The following is a 23754-nucleotide window of genomic DNA, read 5'->3' as shown; positions in this document are numbered from 1 at the left end:
GACCTGGATCTTAGCCGGATCAGAACCACATCTCATACGGAGGCAGCTGGTTTCTTTGTTAGCTGCTGCTTTCTTTCACATGTGTCATTGCGGGAGCGTTTTTCGGTTCCGTATCATTAGTGCGGATTATGCGGTGAACAAACGAGGTCATGCGGTGGTCACTCGCTTCAGTTCGCCATCCGGCTACTTTGTTGTCATTGTTTATGAATAAATATGTCTTGAGGAATCTTTTGAAGCCAGCTTTTTTTTCCCCCACTGGTGATAATGGAGGATTGCATGTTGTCAACTCTGTAGCGTCATGGCGGCTCTTAGTTTAGTGATGCATGAGATCCAACTTTAATATGCTTTTAACAGTTAATCTTCCCCTCAGCGGGTGTCGCGCATTAAACACTTTCGACATTCTGACAGCTCTTTCGTCAAACTCGCACCAAATAACCTTATCAAGTGTGTACTACTTTGTCGGGAGAGGAAATTGATGGTGTTGGAGAAAGAGCGAAGGAGACAATCGTTGAAGGTTGCGTGGCATTGTGTTGAGTGGGGAGGCTGAGGTCTGAATGGAAAACGTGCGCCAGTGTGGGCGATTCGGAGCCGGAGCCGTTATGCAAGTGGCCCTGAGGAGACGGGGGAGTCACGCTCCTGCTTTCTGTGTCTGTCGCCGGAAGCTTCCGTGGCTAAACAACAGCATTGTCACGAGGCCTGTGGTTTGTGTAGTGGGCGCTTCATTCTGAAGTCTTGATTTCAATTTGACGGACTTCTTTTTCTCTCTCTCTCTCTCTCTCTCTCTCTCTCTCTCTCTCTCTCTTTCTCTCTCTCTCTCTCTCTCTCTCTCTCTCTGTTTCACTTCCTCTGTCTCGCTCCATGTTTCCCTCCATGCCATTTTTATGCTGTATTAAATATTACATGAAAGCATTTCTGCATGGATGAATGTGGCCAGTGCCTGACATGCTGCTGGAAAGTGCTCGTTGTGATGCTGGTATTCCCCTCAATGTACTGACACTCAGCTTTTCACTTCACTTGGCATTTATTATAAACATCACTCACACAAATTGAAAGAAAGTCTGTATCAAGTTGTTTGGTTTTTTTGTCTGTGCCTGTCCAAATTCATAATGCTATTTTTGATACGGCAATGGTTTTTGATATTCCCAGACACTAACACATGGGGTAAGAGTGTACCTACCGGTGTCGTTTTTTGCTAGCATTAGCAATGCTCTTTTTATCAGGGCTCAGGAGCTGGAGATGTGAGGACAGGAGGAGAGGATGTGAGTGCAAAGTCGGCGTCATCTCCCGTCCAGGTCTCAAGGGATTTGCTGACTGTCAGGCCGATCTTAACAGATTCAGTCAGTACAGGGGCCGGCGCCCGGGGACATGCCGCGATGAAATATTCACTCCGTACAGGCCAGCTCGAAGGCCAGCTCTCCCGGGGTCCTCATTCCCCCCTCGGCACCATTAGCCAGTAACAATTTTGGCCATGAAGCTAATGGTTTTGGCTTCAGCAAAGCTAGCAAATATGCACCACGAAACACCTTACGTTGAGGTTAAGATTTCTGCTATGTTATCGCTTTACTATGATTAATGATACTAAAGCTGGATAGGTACTTACTGTACATCTAGGCATTGCATATATTGTAGGATTAGGATATATGTTAGTAGAAAGATTGCTATTCTTATGTAATAAGTGGGTGACTGGGAGTAGGCACCAGGAATTGAATTTGAATTGAATTGAATTACCAGCATGATTTAAGGAGTAAACGTTGCTATTGATATTTGATAAATTATAGGAATATTGATGGTGTACAGTATATTCAGGGTATTTTGCATCTATTACAACGTAGTTACATTGTATTAAACATCCAATTATGGCAAACACAAAAGGTATCAATGAAAGCTGAGAGTAGATTATATTGCCGAGTGTGCATGAACAGAAGCTCCCAATACCACCAGCAAGAAGTTAAGGGCTACTTTTACAGGAAGTGAAATCAAAATGAAATGTTGAACGTTTTCAATGGTACATTGAATCACCTTAGGCAAGTTATTTATGGGAGAGAGTTTTCTAATCACCGCTACTTTAAATGACTTGAAGGCCGTGGGGATTCCAGAATCTTAGCTCATTATTGGCGCTGATGTGAAAGTCTAATTGATATTTCAGGGAGTGGAGTTGGTGGGGACTGGGCCTATTGTGTTTGAAAGGTCCCTGGGAGAGGTTAGTTAAATACTCAGAAATCTCCTCCCAGAGATGAGAACAGTGGAGACAACATCCTCCAACACAGTCTAAGTCTAATATAGTTACAATCATAGATATGCTATTGAATATAAGTATATGATAATTAATAATGACTCCAAAGTAGTGATTTTTTTCCCCAGCAAATGTCGTTTAGCCCAGGACTTTATAACCAATAAGACGATGACTGCTTTGATGAAAAGACTTAGTGTTCAGGCTAGTATGATTATGAATGATCCTCGTCTTCCATGCCCACGGGCTCATCGATGACATCCTGCCCTTCCGTTCAATATCCTATTGACTTTTCCCGCCGGCTCATCATTCACGAGTCACTTGGACTTGGTCTTCAATTTGGATCCCAGATAGTTAATAGGTTTCCACACTGTGATTGATCAGGATAGAGCTAAGCTGATCACTGTCAAGCACATACTGTAGACTAGATATGAAACAGAAAATCTGGGAAGAAGCCTTCCTTTGCAAAACAAGAGGTTTGCGACCATTTAGCTTCTAAATATAATTGTACACATATTGTACATATTTTATTACGTATGGAAGTCTCCAATTTATTTATATCAATTTTCCCCAGCAAACCTCTCATTTTTAGAAAGCATCTTAGCCGTTTATCTGCAATTCACTGATGTATGCGGTAAAAATAGGCATGCGCTTGAGAGTTTTCTCAGCCTGTCTCATAAGTGCCTTACTTAATGCTGTGGCTGTGAATCTACCCTATGCAATTAAATGAGCATCACATAGGAGTATCAAAGGTCTTCATCAGCCATCTGGCATCGAAAAGACAGAGAGGCACACTTGTCATCTCAACTAGCCAAGGCTATGCACTATGCAGTTCTGTGCTTCTGAGGTGAAAATATGTAAAAATAATGATAAAGAAAATAAAAAAAAAAACAGGTACTATATCATCAAAAGACATGAGTTAGCATACTAATAAGCTATTTGCAATTTTATTAGTGCCGATTTGTGTACGGGTTCATAAGGCATTTTCTTCAGTTTTTAGTTTGCTGACTCTATTTCTGCTGTTTTAAAGTGTTAAGTTGATGTCATTTGTGTCATAGCGGTTTTATTTCATTCTCCTCATTGCCCTCTAAACACATGCCCTCTGACGTGTCTCCGTGAGCATTTTAATGGCCAGGACTTTGAAGAAGGGATTTTGGGGAAGTCTGTCACAGGCCAAGGATCAGCCTCAGCCAAAACCTTTCGGTCTTGCTTTGTTCCGGACCGTCATCAAGGTTGTTAGTCTCACTTGAGGAGTGTCTTGGACTTTGTCTAGTGTCCCGTGAAGAACACTCTCTAGAGACCCTGGTAGGGGCTTTATGTGGCAGGCCCTGTTGATTCCACATAGGAAGGAAGAGAGAGAGACAGACAGAGACAGACAGAGAGAGAGAGAGAGAGAGAGAGTGTGTGTGTATATGTGTGTGTGTGTGTGTGTGCCTAGTAGCAGTGGGTTGGCAGGTTGCAGTGCAGAAAAGCAGAAAAAAGAATGTAGAAAATATCAAGGTGACCTGATAGGAGAGGATGTCTCTGCGGAAATGGAGAGCACACACACACACACACACACACACACACACACACACACACACACACACACACACACACACACACACACACACACACACACACACACACTTTAGTGCAGTCTCACTGCTATCCCTCCACTTTGCCCCTTGGAATGACAGTAAGTGTCTTTGACAGGATGGAATGTTTCCAGTGGGTCGAGGCATGCAGAACCTTAAACACCAAAACAACCAAAGGTGTTTACCGCCTCCGAGTCCCTCCCTAGTCTAACTGGAGGCAACTCAAGGCAAGATGACGCGCTAAGCGCCGGCTGATGGGATGTGATTACACATCACAGAGAACAAGGCTTCAAGGCTATTGATTTTCCACAGCTTTGCGCGAGGCGTCCGCTGTTTGGACGACACCTTCCTCCCTCTCCCGTTCATAATGGATCATTTAACTCTCCTTTGAGTCGACAAAGATCAAAACCATCACACTGTACCGACACCTAGCAAACAAGTCAATTGAGCGCCTTGTATTTTTTTGCCTTTGTACTGATCTGTGACCTGTGAAGCAAATAATGTAAGGGCTGTGCTCGTTAGGGTATGACTGAAGTGTTTTGACGTCGTCATGGTTGGCGGAAAACATTGAACATTGCCATGACAACCTATTTTCAAAAGTGAGGTACTTTTTTGACAATAGGTTGTCAGGAATAAAAGAATGTTTTAGATCCTCTGGAGTTGGATGAGAGTTGATGGTCGATCCACCTTCAACATCTTGGAGACCACATACTGTAATGGAAGGGATGACAAATGGAAGCTTGCATGAGAAATAGCTGACAGGAGAACTAGAGAGAAAAGGACATCTTGATAAGAGATATTGCTAGTCCCTGGTTTCCATTTCTCAAAAAAAAAATGCATTTAGTTGGCCAGTCGAATCGTGTTCTTTCAGATTGATGAATTTCCCAAATCCAATTATAGATTTTGAATTAGGCTCACTGCATCCCATCTCTCACCGTAATAAATGAAAACATTCAATTTTATATTAATATTATTTGAAATTGATAGTGTGACATGTACAGCATATGTGCTGCAGTTCCAATGTTTGAAACTAATCCTGAAAGAAAACACTTTGTGATAGCCTGTACCTCCTTATCTCAAAACTATTCCAATTGCAAACTCTATTTACACTGTAAAAGTTATACTTACGCTGGCCAAATGGTAAAGGCCTAGCATTGTTCTCTGTCACAGTCTCTCTCTCTATCTCTCTCTCTCTCTCTCTCTCTCTCTCTCTCTCTCTCTCTCTCTCTCTCTCTCTCTTTCACACACAAACACAGAGACACACAGACGCACACACGCATACACACACACACACACACACACACACACACACACACACACACATACACACGCATGCACGCACACACACACACACACACACAAACAGACACAGAGAGAAACAAATAAACACACAGACAAATACACATCCCCTCTCTCACACGACCCTGCTTCCTCCTCTCCATCTTTATTTCTGTTCCAATCCTCTTTTCTCTTCCTCTCTCCCGTGCGCTCGTATCTTCGGCGCCGTGCGACGCCCACACCCCCCCCCCCCCACGCATCCCCCACACACCCCCCACGCATCCCACGGACCTTTCCAGAGTCGTCGTCTCTGCCTGTCTTTGGCTGTCTTTCTTCTCATCTGATGTGAATTATAGATCGTCGCCCACTAGCCCCGTATTTAATTGAGCTGAAGAGTAAAAAAGAAAAAGGCACCGCTGTAGGCTTGAGCCCAGCATCAAATATGGACTTTGCATTTGTCTTGATCCTGAACTAAAAAAATGATCATGTGGAATGAAGGGTAATGCGGTGGTGAAGTCGAGTAGAGAGTAGATGTTGATGAGCTGTGGGTTTGGTTGTGGGTTATGTGTGTGTGTGTGTGTGTGTGTGTGTGTGTGTGTGTGTGTGTGTGTGTGTGTGTGTGTGTGTGTGTGTGTGTGTGTGTGTGTGTGTATGTGCAAAATGGGAGTTCCTCCTTATTGTTAATTAACTGTGGGAGCCTGATTATCTCCCTCAGTTTTAAATTGAGTCTCTGTGGGGTAAAGGCTCCACTAGACCCTCGACACACACACTTTCTCTCTACACATTCTGTTCCTCTCTCTCTCTCTCTCTCTCTCTCTCTCTCTCTCTCTCTCTCTCTCTCTCTCTCTCTCTCTCTCTCTCTCCCTCTCCGTCTCTCTCTCCTAAACACACACCCCACAATCACAGACAGAAACCAAACATGCTCATGCACACAGGCAGCAGAGAAAGAGACCAGGGGATAGAAAACACATATGTTGGCATGACAACAAGGAAGATGTTTGTTCTGCACACAAGAGAAGAAGAGCGGACACACACACACACACACGCAGAAGAACGGCGGGGGGAGAGAGAGGACACAGATAGTGCACATCATTATGCCATAATGTATGTATGATCTGATAAGAGAAAATGAGTTAACAATGGACCCAGGCCCATCGGAGGCCGAGAGAGACCTTTGCCACCGGAGTAATTAACCAGTGTGTGACAGCAGCGGCCGGCACCGGATCAGTAGGCCCACTGCGCTGGGCTTCTCCCAATATCCACAGGAAACTGCAAGGTCATGCTGTGACATTAGTCATCCACACAGAAAACCGCAGTCTAACAGCCATGGAAATGAAAAAGAATGAGTTTGTGTGTGTGTGTGTGTGTGTGTGCGTGTGTGTGTGTGTTTGGTAGGATGTGGGTGTGGGATGGGTACAAATAAAGGCCAAGGAATCGATGGCGTCTTAATGAGAATTTAGTAGAGAGCCTGAGACTCTAACGGTGCTAATTAGTAGCATGAAATGGTAAATGATGGGATAGGCCTTTGGTAAAAAGGTAAGCAAGGCGGATAAAAGAGTCGTGAATGAAAATGGGTGTAGCTTTAAAGAGTTGCGGTTTACCTAAGGTGAATAAGCAGACTGTTTTTCTGTGTTTATTATGAACATTGTTTTCTATTGTTAGCAGAGAAATAATCTCTCTCTTTCTCTCTCTCTTTCTCTTTCTCTCCAGTTGGGATGACAGTAGTTCGGTCAGCAGTGGGCTGAGTGACACTCTAGACAACATCAGCACGGATGACCTGAACACCCCAGCCTACTCGGGCATCACAGTTTCTCCACGCAAGAGCAAGGGACCACAGGTACTGTACATACACACACACAAACACACACACACATGTACACAAACACACACGCACACACACACATCAACACACATACACACACACACAAATACACACACACACACACACACACACACACACACACACACACGGTATTTTGGAACTTGTGCTAGAGAGGTCACAGAGGAGGAGGCCTGATGTATAAATAGCTGTGTCTTCCCCCTGATGCACAACAGCTTGAGAACTGTGGAGAGTTCTCTCTGCTGTACCATCTGCTGTGTGTGTGTGTGTGTGTGTGTGTGTGTGTGTGAGAGAGAGAGAGAGAGAGAGAGAGAGAGAGAGAGAGAGTGTGTGTGTGTGTGTGTGTGTGTGTGTGTGTGTGTGTCTGTCAATTTATGAGTGTGCGTCTGTGCATTTGTGCTGTTGAACTTTACATGTGCACATGTAGGTTCGACCTTGTGTACATCTGGATATAAGGTGGTCGGCTGCCCTTTCACCAATAACCTTGTGCCCCTGTGTGCATCTGTGGGTGGGCTTGTGTGTGTGTGTTTGTGTGTGTGTGTGGCGATATGTGTGTGTGTGTGGCGATATGTGTGTGTGTGTGTTCGTGTGTCTTACAGTCCCAAGGCAAGCATGGGGAGCACGACGCCAGCAGCTGGGCAGGCGCCGAGGACCTGAAGAAGGTGGACGAGGAGCAGGACAGCAGCAGCATGGACCCTTCCTCCTCCTCCAAGTGGAGGGCCTCCTCTTCCTCCTCCTCCTCCGTGCCCAGCCAGCCGGAGGACGGCGGGCAGAAGACGGCGCTGCCCGTGTCCCAGACGGGCTCCTGGAGGCGGGGCATGACCGCCCAAGTGGGCATCACGCCGCCCCGCACCAAAGGCACGTCGGGCAACCTCAAATCCCCTGGTACGGTGTTTCTCTGCACGTCAGCACACACAAACAGACACACACTCACACACAGACACACACACAAACAGAAACACACACACACAGACACACACACAAACAGAAACACACACACACACACACACACACACACACACACACACACACACGCGCTCTCTCACACACACACACACACACACACACACACACACACACACACACACACACACACACGCGCGCACGCCCGCACACTTACACACACATGCACTGAGGCAGAGAAACAAACATCTGTGCATCAAATAGGGTTGCAACTAATGATCATTTTCATAGCTGATTATTATATTGATTTTTAATGTGAGAAAATGGCAAATAATATTTCCTGAAATGCCTCATTTTTAGTCCACATGCCAAATACAGTTAGCTTACTGGCCAAAAGGAGTAAATACGGCAAAAAATATTTACGTCTAAGGAGGTAGAATCAACTAATTGTGTTCGCTTAAAGAATTACACAAACCGAGTAACTGATTAAGAAAATTGACTATTAATTTAGTAGTCGACAACTAATTGATTCTTTGTTGAACTGCTTGCATCCATAGGCATAGAAAAAAACATCTTTGTATGCGCACACACACACACACACACACACAGCCACACAGCTTCTGTATCCCAAGTACAAATCTCTGCAGCTCACTCGATCCACTAACACCCATATCAACCAGGCTTTCAGCTTTAATCAGCACATCAGCGCACGCTAGCGCTCAGAGCTCTGGACAGCTAACGGACAAATCCACTCGCCTCGCCCGTCCAGCTCTACTACCTCGCCTGGAGCTCCTCTCCCCTTTTGTTTTGTAGTATCTGCTGCTGCTCTGAACCTGCTCACAGTACCCTGCCTGCATTCAAATGCGTCCAACTGTTTGTGAAGCTTCAACTACAACATGGCCTTAAACTTCTGTGTGTGTGTGTGTGTGTGTGTGTGTGTGTGTGTGTGTGCGCGTGTGTGTGTGTGTGTGTGTGTGTGTGTGTGTGTGTGTGTGTGTGTGTGTGTGTTAGGTTATACTGCTCAGGGTCCAACAGGAACCTTAAACTTCTGTGTATACTTATGTGTGTAGATGTGTGTGTGTATAGATGTGTGTGTGTGTTGGCTACTGTATACTGCTCAGGGTTCATTGAGTACATCAGGTTTCGGAATAGTTTTTCGGTGCACTCAGCGAAAGTGGAAGTGTGTGCCACCGCGCGCGTGTGTGTGTGTGTGTGTGTGTGTGCGTGCGCGTGTGAGTGTGTGTGCTCGCGTGTGTGTGTGTATTTGGCTTGAATTCGCTGTGCCTCCCGATTCCGCTGAGCTGGTGGCAGAGCGTCGGCTGATTTGGCCCCCGCTGCTGCAGCTGGCCCTGCTGGAGATGATGAATAGACGAGTCAAATTATTTGCAAATAAGCGGGGCGACGCGCGCGCCTCACCTCGGCTCGATATCGCCTGAATAATTCAGCGCGCGTTTTGGGGAAGGGGAGGTGAGGTCCCCTGTGTGCAGTGCTGCTGCTACCGCTACTCTCTGTGTGTGCTACTGTAACTGTTTTGTTGCCAGTTTTTTTTTTTTTGCGTTTAGTAAAAGAGGAAACGCGATGTTGTTCTATCGACAGGCAAAACCGACGACGCCAAGGCTTCGGAGAAGGGCAAGGCTTCGTCCAAGAGCGCCAGCATCGAGCGCTCGCCGTCCGACGCGGGCAAGAGCAGCGGCGACGAGGGGGGCAAGAAGCCGCCGTCGGGCATCGGACGCCCGCCCACCACGGGCTCCTTCGGGTACAAGAAGATCCCCGGCGCCTCGGGCGCCCTCATCACGGCCAGCGGCGCCACCCTGACCAGCGGCTCGTCCACGCTGGGCAAGGTGCCCAAGTCGTCGGCCATCGGCAAGGGCGCGGGCGCGGCCGGCGGCGGCGGCGGCAGCGGAGGCGGGCGCAAGACGAGCCTGGACGGCTCGCAGCACCAGGACGACGGCGTGCTGCTGGGCTGCTCCAGCGCCAAGGTGCCCCTGCAGTACCGCTCGCTGCCACGGCCGGCCAAATCGTCCAGCGGGGCCGGCGGCGGTGGGGGAGTAGTGACCGCCCGCGGAGGCGGACACCGATCGAGCTCCAGCAGCATCGACTCCAACGTCAGCGGCAAGTCGGCCGCCACTGCAGGGGCCACCGGCAACGCCACCGTCCCGGGGGCCAAGCGGCGCGACGGAGCGGGCAAAGTGGGCTCGGGCCGCTCCAGCCCGGTCACCGTCAACCAGACGGACAAGGAGAAGGTGGCCGTCTCCGACCAGGAGGGCGGCGCTCTCTGCACCTCGCCCAAGTCCAGCCCCACCTCCGGCGGCCAGTCGGGACTCCGTCAGCCCGGCTCCAAGTACCCCGACATCGCCTCCCCCACCTTCCGCCGGTAAGGCTCCTGTGATCCTCTCTTTTACCCTCTCCTCCAGCCGCTTCGCAATGTCTCTCTCTGTGTGTGTAGTGTATGTGTGTGTGTGTGTGTGTGTGTGTGTGTGTGTGTGTGTGTGTGTGTGTGTGTGCGCGTGTGCCATTACTCACTGTGTTTCATTACCGTGTCATAAAGATAGAGGGAACCTTATCTGTGAGAGAGTTTGAGCCTCTTGAAGCTGCTGCCGGTGGTGTAGGGGGGGGCCGGTGGGTGGTTGGGTGGGTTGGGGGATGAAATATGCCTGTTTGCCACAGACTATTGTCTCCCTTGATGCAGCGGGCGAGCCACATAGATCTGAAAGTTCCTCTCATCCATCACTGCCCCCTTTTCAGGTCTTCATCTCCCCCCACAAATCTCCATAACGCGCCGCGCAAACTCCCCACCATCTCATCAGCCAGTCCCAGATAAAAGGATGTATAAAGTGACCATAAGATACCCACTTAATCATGCTTTAGTGCGGGGACGATCTATCACGGGCGGCTCTCTCTCTCTCTCTTGCTCTCGCTGTCTCTCCCACCGCAGTCAAAGATGAGATCGCCATCTAGTGGACGTCAGGTGTAGTGGCAGGCAGTGGCTGTCAGATGAGCTGTGTGCACCCTGCTGCCACAGCAGCGCACGCAAGGCAGGCGTTTACCATTCAGATCAGGAGGTGCTGTGAACCACAATGCGCTGATTGTGGCTGACGGGGGGCAAAGCCATTTCATGCACAAATCTGTGTGTCTTAATGTGTGTGTGTGTGTGTGTGTGTGTGTTTATAAGCTTGTACATTTGCATCAGTCAGACCCAGCTGTGGAGGAGATGGGGAGGTATGGCCACTGCATGGAGATATCATATTCAATTATCTCATTTAAGCTCTGGATGCATATAATGCATACAATGCCATATAATGCAGATTGCCCTTATGTGGGAAAATGGCAGTACTGAACAGATGTTCTGATTTTGTGGTTGGATTTGAGATGCAAGGGAATAATGTATTTCTACAGAGGAAATGCCTTAGGTGCTACATATACTACAGTATATCACTGCCTGATATCAGTGTAGACATATTAGAGTGGAGATGAACTTATCTTAGACGTTTTAAGAGATGTGCTGACTGCTCCCTAAGAGCTGGATGCAAGGTATGCATTAAACATTTACTATGTGTAAATGTAATCCTAGATATGAATAGCTCTGTGCAGTTACCACACTCCCGTCTTCCATTCCACTTAATATGAATAAATACATTTATAAATGCATTCATGGATCATCTCTCTGCACTATAATTGTATTTTGGAGGGAAAATGTCATGGTTAATTTATCGTGTTGCTTAAGTTAAAGAGCTCTTTTTTTCAGCTCTTTTCTAGCTTCAGGTACTGTGTATGAACTGGCCTGTTCTCTTCAGGTACTGTGTATGAACTGGCCTGTTCTCTTCAGGTACTGTGTATGAACTGGCCTGTTCTCTTCAGGTACTGTGTATGAACTGGCCTGTTCTCTCCAGGTACTGTATATGAACTGGCCTGTTCCCTTTTTTTGTCTACAACCAGGTTGTTTGGTGCCAAAGCCAGCAGCAAGCCGAGCTCCCCTAGCACCCCTGACTCGGGCAAGTGCCTGTCGGCTCTGAGCAGCCCGCACGGCACGCTGGCACGGCAGACCAGCCTGGACTCGCCCTCCTCGGGCACGGGCAGCCTGGGCAGCGCCGGCGGGCAGAGCGGCGGCAGCAGCCCGCTGTACGGCAAGGTGCCCGAGCTGGGCACGGACTCGGCGGCGTCCAGCCCGGCGTCGGGGCTGTCGCTGCCGTCCAACGCGCGGCCGTGGCCCACCGCCACCCTCAGCAGCTCGTCGGCGGGCAGCAAGGACACGCTGAGCTGCCAGAGCATGACCAGCCTGCACACCAGCTCCGAGTCCATCGACCTGCCGCTGGGGCACCACCACGGACCCAAGGTCACGCGCACCGGCAGCGTCAAGTCCACTCTGTCCGAGGGGTGAGTCTGCCCGTGGGCACGAGAGAGAGAGACGTAGATGTGGAGGCTAGGTGTAGCACCAAATGTACACTCTTTAACTAACTTTAGCTAACCAATTATCTACAAGTGTCTTATAGTCAAGTCCACTCTGAGGGGTGAGTCTGCACGCAGGCAGGAGAGAGAGAGGCAGGATGTGGAGGCTAGGTGTGGCGTCAGGGACTTAATAGCACCATGTGTGCACTCTTTAACTAACTTTAGCTAACCAATTATCTACAAGTGTCTTTGTGTTTTGTCAGGGATTTAATAACAGTATATGTACGCTCTTTAACTACAGTAAGTGAGCTAACCAATTATCTGCCAATGTCTTATGGGAATGTACTGTATGTTTCATCAGGGATTTAATAACACTACTGTATATGTACGGTCTTTAATTAGGTGAGCTAACCAATTATCTACCAATGTTTTATAGAAAATGTGTTTTTGTTTTGTTTTCTCTCAAAATGTATGGGATTATTTGGGATCTTTATGATTGTCAACACCATATATGCCTTTGTCTTGTTATAAAAGTTCTGTTAGCTGTGTCTAACTTAAAAGCTATTTGGTTTTAATGTTTTTTATACAGTAGGTGTGACATTTATTAACATAGTTGATTAATGACTTAATTAAGTTAATTAAAGCTAACCAAGTACAAGAAGTTAACCAAGTACTAGGAGTTTAACATTAAATCTCTAATACAATGTCTGTTTTGAATTTAGTATAACTGTATGTGTTGTCTGTTTTCTGTTTTAACAGCATGCCCCTTGACAGAAACACTCTTCCCAAAAAGGGATTAAGGTACTAATGCACCATTGCAATATCTTCTCAACAAAAAATGTCATTACTTTTTCACATCCGTCGCCTCTCCTATGATTACAGTGCCACTCTCATGACCTCTCATGTAGTTAGGAACCTGGAATCACATTAGACAATTCCTGGATATTTATTCTAAAGCGAGTGAGCTTTTTTAAAGTAGTCTTTTGAAAATCAAATCAGAAGTTTGACAGGAGAAAAAATTGGAAATATTCATGAGGCATATGTTGCATAGCTGACATCCTGCCGAGCCGCAGTCACAGAATCTCCTGGCTGTCTTTTCGGAGTAACTCCTATATTGTTGTAAGGCTTCGTCGTCTGCGTGTCTTTTCATAGGTTATTTCTCAGGGTGCGTGTGGGGTGAGTGTGTGTTTTCTGTTTGCCCACGTGCTGTCAGAGGCCAAATCCCCTCTATGACGAATAGCGTATAGATAACAAGGCCGACGGCAGCTTCCATTATGCCGATAATGAGAAAATCTACTCCAGCAGCTCGGCGGTGGCTCTGATGAAACCCAGGGCCGATAAAAAGAGCCTCTGTCTTCCGCAGTAACTAGTGAGAGTGTCTAGAATAGCTCCGCCACGTACAGTCATTCAGGCCAGAGATGCTCATTCTCTCATTTGTAATCTTTGTGTCATTTCCCCCCACACATACATATCCCCCTTTCTTTCTCTCTCTCTCTCTCTCTCTCTCACACACACACACACACACACACACACACACACACACACACACACACACACACACACACACACACACACACACACACACACACTCACAAACATGTCTTAAAATAGTGTCCATTTTATCCTCCACCCAAACCTTCACTCTCCCTCTCCCTCTTTCCCTCTGTCTTTCTCTCACTCTCTCTCTTTGGCTCTATCTATCTCTTTCTAATGGCCAGCGCTGTCCAGACCTTGTCGGCCCAAAAGGTCACGCAGGAGTTCATAATTGAATCTAGAGGAAGGAGAGGAGAGGTCACAGTCTCATTGGGATGAATAATGTGTTGTCATCTCCGCCGTCCGACTCGTCTCTGTCCGTTATAGAGGTCCTTCCAAAGGTCACTCTACCTCAAACCGGAGACGGAAACTTTCTAGGTGGAAGAGAAGAGAGGAGTGATGCAAAAAAAAGCATACTGTACTGTCTTCTCCCAGTTGATACAAAATAAACTGTCAGCGCAACTTCTTCTCAGAGTGCCTTCAGCCAGTTCTTGTTACTGCGCTATGAAAAGCCTTATTCGTCTTTGAATGTGTATCTAGAGCTGTGAATTGTCGTATTTTTGCCACGGGGCAGTGTCTGACATTGAAGAAATACAAAGGCCTACTCACAGTGACAACTAGGCGTGTCCAGGTCGCTGTTGGGCTCAAAGTTAAGTGAGAGTGTCAGCTTGTCAGCTAGAATGGTGACAGCATGGGGGATGAATTTAGAAAAGGAACTCCGAGGTTATTTAAGTTATCTTGTACTTCGCCTATCGCATATATCTTAAGGTAAGCAAGTTAAGATGCAAGTAAGAAACTAAAAGCGTGCTTTAGTTGAACTTTTTTTGTGATGTCCAAGCTGTTTGCTAATTTGCGCAAAATGGCACCCTTACACAAGTGTTTATAGGGAGCTGTCAGACGTTCGAAACATCCATTTGTCTTTTCGAAGGGCGTGTAGGAGGAAGTTACTTTCAGTGCCTCTTCTCCCGGCGTCCCTTTTTTGGTGTCCATAATTCAGGACTCAGTAGTCAACAATTAGAGTGTGGGCTGCCCTATCATCAACCCCTACAAAGAACAATTGATGACCAATAATCATGTCAGAGAGGTTTATGTGGTAAAATGATAAAAATTATTTGATGAAAAGAATCAACAAATCAGTGGCACCTGCAAAAGAAAAAACCATCTGTCAGTCATTTTAGTATTTTAGTTTTGGTACGAGCAGATGTTTCAACGCGGAGGCAAAGCGAACTGAGGTTTCCTCTGACAGGTCATGATGTTCCCCTCAATCTCCCTCGTGCCTCAGAACTCTGCATGGAAGGGGGGGGGGGGGGGGGGGGGAATAAAAAAAAGGAAATGAGAATGAACTCAATTATCGTCTTTAGAGGATTAAACGGAGTGGGTTTTTTGAACATCCCTTGATAAGAGCCGCCCCCCCGCTGGAGCCATTAGCCTGGCAAAGGAAAACTCTGTCTGTGTCTGTGTTGGAGCAGACAGTGTGTCTCCTCGCCGTGGTCTCGCATGTCGCCAGTGACGTGTTAAGACTAGATAGGATAGCTAGGCCTAAGTGACAGAGCCTTCACTGGACCCCCAGAAGCCCCTTTCTCTCTGTTGCACTTTTGGGAAAGGGAGACTGTGTGCACACTGCCCACTCAACCTTCCCCTGAACCCTAGTCTCTACGGGAATAGCAAGTTCCCTTTTCACAGCACCAAAGACATTGCAGAAGGGACATTGCTGGAGTGGTTGCTGGAGGACATCCAAGTTGTCAAATATATTGAACATCCTGAATGCAGTCTCTCGTTGTGCTTCCCTTTAGTGCATACATACTTCAACGACACAGCACATTCAGGAATCCAATAAAGACTTATCGAGAGCCAACGCTTGAGAGTGCGGCTTTCAACTTTGTTTTCAAGGCGCGCTGTATTGACAAGAACGACTACTAGCATTTAGATGATGCTGAGGCCACAAAGAACATAATCAACATTGTGATGGCTTTGTGTAAAGTGTTCCTGTTTAATAATTGATCCCTCCCATTTCTTCCTGGTTTGGGCGCAGGTATCCGCCCTCCTCCCGGCAGACGTCCAATGAGGAGGGGAAGGAGTGGCTACGCTCCCACTCTACTGGAGGGCTGCAGGACACAGGCAGCCAATCACCTCTCTCTCCACCGGATGCCTCCTGCAACAATGCTGGCAAATACCACTATTCAAACCTACGTGAGTGCATGTGTATCATAAATCAACACAGAAATATAGGCAGAGGCTATTTCAAACCCTTAGTTGAATTTTTAGCTGAATTATGCAGTGTCTGTGCTTATGCCTCTGTGTAATACAGTATATAACATCCTTGAACTTTTTAATTGCGCAATGTCCTTGGGTGACGTAAGTGGCGCTTGTAAATAAAATGTATTATTATTGTTATTATTATTATTATTATTATTATTATTATTTAAGACACCACCATAATAAAAGATGTACTGTATGGCAGAACTTACCTCTGCCATTAAATTTATTTGAATGTAAGCATGTTTCCCATCTCGTAGATAGATAGATAGATAGATAGATAGATAGATAGATAGATAGATAGATAGATAGATAGATAGATAGATAGATAGATAGATGGATAGATAGATAGATACTTTATTGATCCCCAAGGGGAAATTCAACAATACCACTTATACCACCCCTCTCTCCCCATCTCCCTTTGTGTGTGTGTGTGTGTTGATTTCAGTGAGCCCTACCAGTATGTCCCAGTACAACCTCCCTGGTCCCAGTATGAGCCGCTCCAATAGCATCCCCACGCAGGACTCGTTTGACCTGTACGGAGAGGGCCACACGCTGGGGGGCAGTGCCACGTCTCTGGAGGACAGACCCAGGGGCATCAGCCGCTCCGGATCCTTCCGCGACAGCACCGATGAAGGTGAGTCTCAGCTCTCCACACACAAGAAGATGCAGGCAGCACTTAAAAGACAGCTAAAATACTGTTTTCTCTCTTATATCGGTACCAAGTATGGATTTGTACCAATCACAATGAATCAAGTGCATAGTTTTTTTTAAATACACAACATAGCACGTGTCCATGTTTACTGTTTTTTACTGTTTCTATTTTGATTAGTATTCAACTTTAAAGGTGATAACAAAATGTAGACTGTTAATTTATCAAACAGATTCATGGCTGCTAGTTTATCAGTGACTTAGTAGGTTAGTGAATGCAACCACTGTATGGTTCACAGGAGACCCTGCCTGCACCTCCACCCCTGTCTGGGCTAGTTCAGAAACACAAATGTTTTTAAAGACTGAATTTTGAGACTTTTTGTGTTCCTGTTGTCCCTCCTCTCTCCCCGTAGTCCATGGCTCCTCTCTGTCCCTGGTGTCTAGCACGTCCTCGCTCTACTCAGCGGTAAGCAGCACTCCTCCTTGCTCCTCCTTCCCGATCCGTGTCTGCACACAGTAGTAGGGGCAAATGCCTCCCTCAGATATGCACTCAGCTGTAGCTGGCAACATTAACAGGCATAGAAAATGCAACTTTTGACTGACAGGTGTCATTGTTCGAGGTTTGTGATTAAGAGATTAATCCTGTGTAGCTGAGAGAGATTTTGCAGAAGGGGCTGTCAGTCTGACAGCAGATTTTCTTGGCTTTCTATTCTTATGTAGAGAGGCCAATCTGAGATTTCGATTTCCACTCTCGGCACCGTCTGCCGGCTCGGTGGGAAATACATACAGAGGCTTGAGATTGGCGAGGGGGGAGTCTGATGGCCCTTTAGTGCTAAAGAAAAGACTCTAGGCATCCGGCTGAATGAGTTGTCAAGTCAGGTTTATGGGTTCGTGGCGTCGGATGGGGAAAAGGGGATGCAATCAATTTCAGGATTTTGCTTCTGCTTGAAGAAGTTCTCAGACAGGTCTATGAGGATTAGATTTTCAATTCAGATCCAATGTTAGCTTTGCCATTGTTTTCCTCCTCGCTATAGAGGACTGTTGAAGTCATTGCTATTGCCAGCACAAATAACAGTCCTAATTGCTTTCACAGTTTGATTTGCTATTGTCTGATTTTATGTTTTACTGACTTTATATTAAGTTCTTTATGCAATGTATTAAGTTTGACAAACAAATTCTGGATATTATTTCTCTTGTCCTTTTCTGTTGGCCATTTTATCATTTCATCTCATCTTTGGCATTATCAACCAAAAACTGCACAATTTCTTTTAATTAATACCATTTAATTTAAAACGGTTGAAAACAATTCTTTTCAACAGTATTTATTTACTATTTTTGCTATCCTGGTCAGAGGGTTGAGATCAGTGTCTCATATTCTGCCATTGCATCACAGGAGATGGTTACTGAAACTTCATAGCTATCCCAAAGTGCAACTCAGTTGATATGATTTTTGACAAAAGGCCATAGATGATGGACAATGAAAAATGATTGGCTTACAAAAAAAACAAAAAAACAATTGCATTGTTTTAATTAAATCATGTTATATGGTAGAATGGAGTGGCACTCCAATGTGGCAAATGCTGTATGTTACTTTGCCACTACAGTACTTGAACACCCATTTTCTTGCTTCCAGGTGCTTTCTTTTCTGGACAAGGTAAAGCCTGTGCGGTCTACCATGAGCTCCACCCACACACCAGTGTTTGTATCGCCCCTCTACACACTGAAAACTGAATCCAATATACAGGCACAGCACGGAGAGCTAGTTTATAGCTAACACTATTTGATCGATTGTGATGAAATGTTAATTAGCTGGCCACCTGTTTGGTTGGTGGGTAATGTAATTGTCACACTGTGAAACCTGTACGATTGTATTGATTATTTGATTTACTTTTCATACATGAAATCTCATGGTAGATTTGAATTCCAATTATACTAATACGTGTATACACAGAATGTATAAGGCACAAATGTGTGTCATGATTTAGAAATGTGAGAGACATTGACACCGTGAAGATATACACAGACATATCGATAGAAAGACCTGCAGATATGCTTCCACTCGTGGTGTATCTCTGAGTAACTCTCATCAGTTTTAGTTCCATTTTTTTTTTATCTCCTATTGTGCCTCAGGTAACCACATCATCCTCCATCAAATCAACTTTTTGTACCCTTCAGTACCTACATACATTATGTACACATGTTCAAGAATATCTACACAATTGTCAATCAAATCTAGTGCTTTGCATTGCCTAATGTTAGTTCACTGTCGACATCTATGGCCTTGTGGGGTGCTTCTGTCTGTTTTTATCAACCCCAGGATTTCTTCTGCCAGTCACTGAAATCAGAGATGATGAGGTGTTGTACATAAAAGTGCAGGGGATGAATAGGCATGATGTTCAGTGAGTGCTAGATTTGACTGCTAGACTCTGTCCAGATGGCCGTAAACTGAGATATGGGCTGCATAAAACGCCCATGAGAATGTAATGATCTCCATATCCACGGTCGTTTTGCTGTCTGTTTGATGGCCACTGTGTTTTCCTTTCCTTTCCACAGACGGAGGAGAAGGCCCATTCAGAGGTGAGATGCCGCCCTTGTTTACGAGAGCCTCGAATGCGCTGTCGTGATTCTTTATGCTCCGCGATAGAGAACCGATCAAGCCGCACAAGCAGTGATGTTCCATGTCCAAAATCAGCTTGTTTTCTTTGAAGTTTATAGTATTACATCATGCGCCCCTATAGCCATATTTTTTTTTATCTGAAATACAAAAATACCCCAAATAGCTTTTTTTGAACTTTTTTTGATAGTTGGCCTTTTAAACCCCTGTTTTCAAGTCTCACATTCACTATTCCTCACCACTCATACTCTTTAAAGGCATCTTCAGACGAACATGGTCCAACAATAATGTATCATGGTTATCGCTGAACATGGCATCTGGGAAACATTGTACTCACAAAACAGTCATCACTTAAAAAAACTCTCTGGTTTTGGTCTGGACTTTTCGAATGATATTTCTCTCCCTCTGTTTCTTATCTGATGCCTCTTTCTGTCACATCATGCTTTGGCAAACCAGTATACTGTCTGCATCTCTTCTGCTTAACCTATACATGGTTATCGTAGATAGTCATTTACATGTAGCAGATGCTTTTGCCCAAAGCGCATGCTGTAGATTGCATAGTCATACTAACAGCCTCGTAGATGCTGCTAACGTAGTGCGCATGAATGATGGGCTGTCGTGCGTCTGTGCTGAACCATAACAACCGTATATGTCCATCATATCCGCCCTAATGGGGCAGGAAGCCTAGAGTTAATTGTTCTCTTCTTTCTTCAATCAAGGGCCAAACTGTCCAAAATACCACGGTAATTTACCTTTATTTACTTCCATGCTGCCCCTTTTTGCAGTAGACACGAATATTCTGTTGAATTTTTTGTTATAAAGGCCCCCAAGTGTTTCTCACTTGCTGTAAAGGGCCATGTTTATTTTTACAAGAGGGGTAATAGTAGTTGTTAAGTAGGGTACTGGTTGGCTTTTTTAGTGTTTGGGTTGGTTTGGGTAAAACAGGCTCATGATCACAATTTGTTTGTGTGTTTCTGTGAACAGCAAATTAGGAAACTGCGTCGGGAACTGGACGCCTCCCAAGAAAAGGTTGCAGCTCTGACTTCCCAGCTTTCGGCCAACGTGAGTGATCTATCTAATCAACTTCCTACAAACACAGCTATTGAATGATTGATCTGACCCCTCTGTGGCAGACAATTTTTGACAAACAGTGTGTTTTGGGCTGGTATCTCCGAATACAATTCATGAACTAAATGAATAAACAAACTCAAGGTTTCCAGTGCGCAATGTTCTTTTTGATCTTTTAACTCTGCAAGACATTTTATAATTCCAATTCAATCCGACTGCTCCTCTAAGCCCCCCCACCCCCATGTGTGTCCACATGGAGATAAAAAAAAGACAGGCATTTTTGAAGTCTTACTTGCCCATTTTATGAGGGGCGGGAGCATCCGGAACGGGAGCTTGTTTATCAGAAGGCGTCCTCGGAGAGAATGGCTCACCCAGCAGGTGGCGGTTTCTCTGAAGCAGCCTCATTCATGTGCTCGGGAGGAGCCCGTGGCAGAGAGGCGAGAGTTAGCGTAGCGAGAGCCTGGATGAAGCAAGCCAGGGGTTTAGGGAAGGTCGGTGGGACGGGAAGGGAAGGGAAGGGGAGGGGAGTGGAAGGACTGGGGGTATAGAGGGTGGGGTGTCCAGACAACTGGCTCAGACATGGTTTTGTATTTTCTCCTCTCTCTCCTTTTTATTTTTTTCCTTTTTGGGGGGGGATTGGGGAGGAGGGGCCGCTCTTGTCTCTCAGTTTGATAGGGGTGTGTGTGAAGTGTGTGATCAAGCGTGAGACACGAGGAGCACGCCTTTCCACCTCACGATGATGGAGTGACAGAGAGGAGAGGAGAGAGGAGGAGAGAAGAAGGGAGGGGAGAGGAGGGGGAGCGGTGGAGTCGTGAGGGCGAACTGTGATGCCGCCGCCGCCGCTCTGCTCTGTTCATGCCGAGGAGAAACTTTTCAAAGCCGAACAGCAGTACAGTTATGACAGGCACTTTTAAGACATTTCTTTGGGGGGTTCACCACAAAAAAAAAGAGAACTTTCTTTGTGAATTGTGTATGAGGCCGCCTGGTACTTTCTAGTGCACGACTCTTTCTATGAAGAACATACTTCAGCTCAATGTCTCACCTTGAATCGGTAAACACGAATAAGCTCATTCGGTTGCATTGAATGGAGAGATTCATTCAATAAACCTTAAGTCGAAAAGGTCTTGTCAGGACACGTTGGTTCGAAAATACCTAATGGAGAATCGAAATGCCTTAAGCTCAGCCCCCCCCATTATTCCATGTCATTACGACCTTCGAGATAACAAGGCGGACAAGCATTAGCTTGAGTACAGCTCAGTGGGCCAGCACAGACAGATGCTTTTGAACAACCGATGTAGCAATGGATCAAAAACTGTTTGTTAATTGCTAAAAAGGTCAGTGTCAGGCATTTAACTTCACACGTAGCCAGTCGGATTAGGCTAATGAGGAGTCCATCTTAGTGCCAGTGAGTGTGTTTATGTGTTGTGTGTGTGCGTGTGTGTATGTGTGTGTGTGTGTGTGTGTGTGTGTGTGTGTGTGTGTGTGTTTGTGTGTGTTTGTTCAATTCGGAAGTTCATTAACGGAACACTGCACAGACAGAATTCTTCTTGACAGTTCCGCAGTTGACCTGTGCACATTTCAGATAAGCCTTCAGAGTTAGCATTACGGCTACGTGTTGTTTTGGTCTGGGGGCAGTAGTAGAACTTGATAATGGTAATGCTGTCCACACTGTCTCTCTCTCTCTCTCTCTCTCTCTGTAACCCAGTCAGAGTAAGGGGGAGAAAAATGGGGTGACTGCCCCTGTGAAGGATTAGTGGAGAAAGCGGTTTGGTCACTTGAAGCTGTGTGGCCTTTCTTTTCCGCCCCCAAAGACTGGATTACATTCCTCCCTCCATCTTGTATTAGAGGAGGGGGTTTAAGAGTTCGTCACCTCTCCCTCTCCACGTCTCCTCGACATTCTGCGAGTGCCTTTGCCACCTTTCATCCCCCTCCTCCCCTCCCTCCCTCCCTCCCTCCCTCGTGTTTCTATCCCTCCTCCTGTGGCTCGTGTTTTTTTTCTCCCTTTTTTTTCATTTTATTGTCGCCCACCCACTTCCTCCCCTTTTGATCCCTCTCCCAAACACTCTCCCGTGTGCCCAGTAGCGGGCAAGTGACCAGTGCAGGCTTGGCGTAGCTCTAGCACACACACACACGCGCATGTGTGTGTGTGTGTGTTTCAGTAAGCATGGCGGAGAGAAGATGCGGCACGCTGGCCAGCTCTCTGATCTGGCCCCCGCTGAACCGCTACCCGGGCGGTGCCCAGCAACGCTCAGGGGTCAGGGGTCGTGTCATTAAAGGCAGCCGCGACCTCAGGACCAAGCGGGCACAGACGCAGTCACAGACGCAGCAGGCGCGGGTCAAGGACCGATGGGCATGTGCGGAGACACGGCTGCCAAGTGGACAGGTGGGCACGTAGGCGGCAGGGGCAAGCAGGTTGGACGTCACGCCAAGGTCTCGGGATGGGTCTGGACATGTGACATTTACAAAGGTTACTCCCTGTGGGACGAGGATGAGGAGGAGGAAGAGGAGGATATGGAGGATGAAGAGCAGAAGGGGATTCTTTTTTTGCTAAGCTTTTTCTCTACAGGTCCATAGCTATTCATAGCATTACAACCACAGGGTTGTGGCTTAGCTCACCTAACATTGGCTGTTATCTTGTAGGTTACCTAACACTGGCTGTTATCTTGAAAGTGCTCCAAGAAGGGCTTCTGTTAATTAGCACTGAATCTGTGTGTGTGAAAGACTTGGAAGGGTGATCGTATCTTATCTCTGGCAGGCTAAGACAGTGCAGGTGTGTACAGTGAGAGTTTATGGAGCTTTTTGCATTGTTGGACATAATTATGTTCCTGAGCTTCTCTCCAGCAGTCTCACTGAGAAGGGCTGTTAGTAAACAGGCTGCCTGGATTCAGTGCACTCATCTTGGGGTGGGTAGTCAGGGATGTGTGGGTGGTCTGTGCTGGTAATGTTGGGTAGCTGAAGACAAACAGCCAAGTGAGGTTTATTTTTGGCAGTACTTGTCTAGAGTGGGTAGCAGAGTTATTGGGACGCTTATACTGTATGCAGTTTTCTTGATTTGTTGGCCAGAATTGTATTCATTGGTCGGAATGTAATGCTGATATAAGCTAATAGAGAAGATGTAAGGGAGTGATGCATCATCTATCAAAATAAGGCAATATTTATGCAAATCTGAAATGGAAAGTTCTGCATTCTGCGTGTGTGTGTGTGTGTGTGTGTGTGTGTGTGTGTGTGTGTGTGTGTGAGACTGTGTGTGTGTGCTCACATGTGTGTCCAAAATCCATTTCCTCGACCTTGAGTTGGATAAATGGATGCTACAGCATACTCAGCGTGCTTCTTCTTACGCCCCCATTTCAGTAGTAAGCCCCAGCGCAGTGAGAACAAGCCCTCCAGGCTCATGTTAGAACAAGGCTCAAACACAAGG

General features: G+C 46.3%; 1 protein-coding gene across 1 annotated transcript in view; it reads left to right on the top strand.

Annotated features, from left to right (window-relative positions):
• Window positions 1-23754, top strand: part of nav3 (neuron navigator 3) — a 149066-nt gene that overhangs the window by 103315 nt on the left and 21997 nt on the right. The window contains exons 15-26 of the mRNA XM_062517956.1: window positions 6796-6922; window positions 7525-7810; window positions 9425-10202; window positions 11765-12202; window positions 12974-13015; window positions 15780-15937; window positions 16452-16640; window positions 17068-17120; window positions 18288-18308; window positions 19208-19231; window positions 19988-20011; window positions 20253-20330. Coding sequence (XP_062373940.1) covers window positions 6796-6922; window positions 7525-7810; window positions 9425-10202; window positions 11765-12202; window positions 12974-13015; window positions 15780-15937; window positions 16452-16640; window positions 17068-17120; window positions 18288-18308; window positions 19208-19231; window positions 19988-20011; window positions 20253-20330 — 2218 coding nt within the window. The remainder of the gene's footprint in view (window positions 1-6795; window positions 6923-7524; window positions 7811-9424; window positions 10203-11764; window positions 12203-12973; window positions 13016-15779; window positions 15938-16451; window positions 16641-17067; window positions 17121-18287; window positions 18309-19207; window positions 19232-19987; window positions 20012-20252; window positions 20331-23754) is intronic.

Source organism: Sardina pilchardus, chromosome 17 (genome assembly GCF_963854185.1).
Source record: "Sardina pilchardus chromosome 17, fSarPil1.1, whole genome shotgun sequence".
NCBI classification, from domain to species: Eukaryota; Metazoa; Chordata; class Actinopteri; order Clupeiformes; family Clupeidae; genus Sardina; species Sardina pilchardus.
This window is presented reverse-complemented; position numbering and strand designations above follow the sequence as displayed.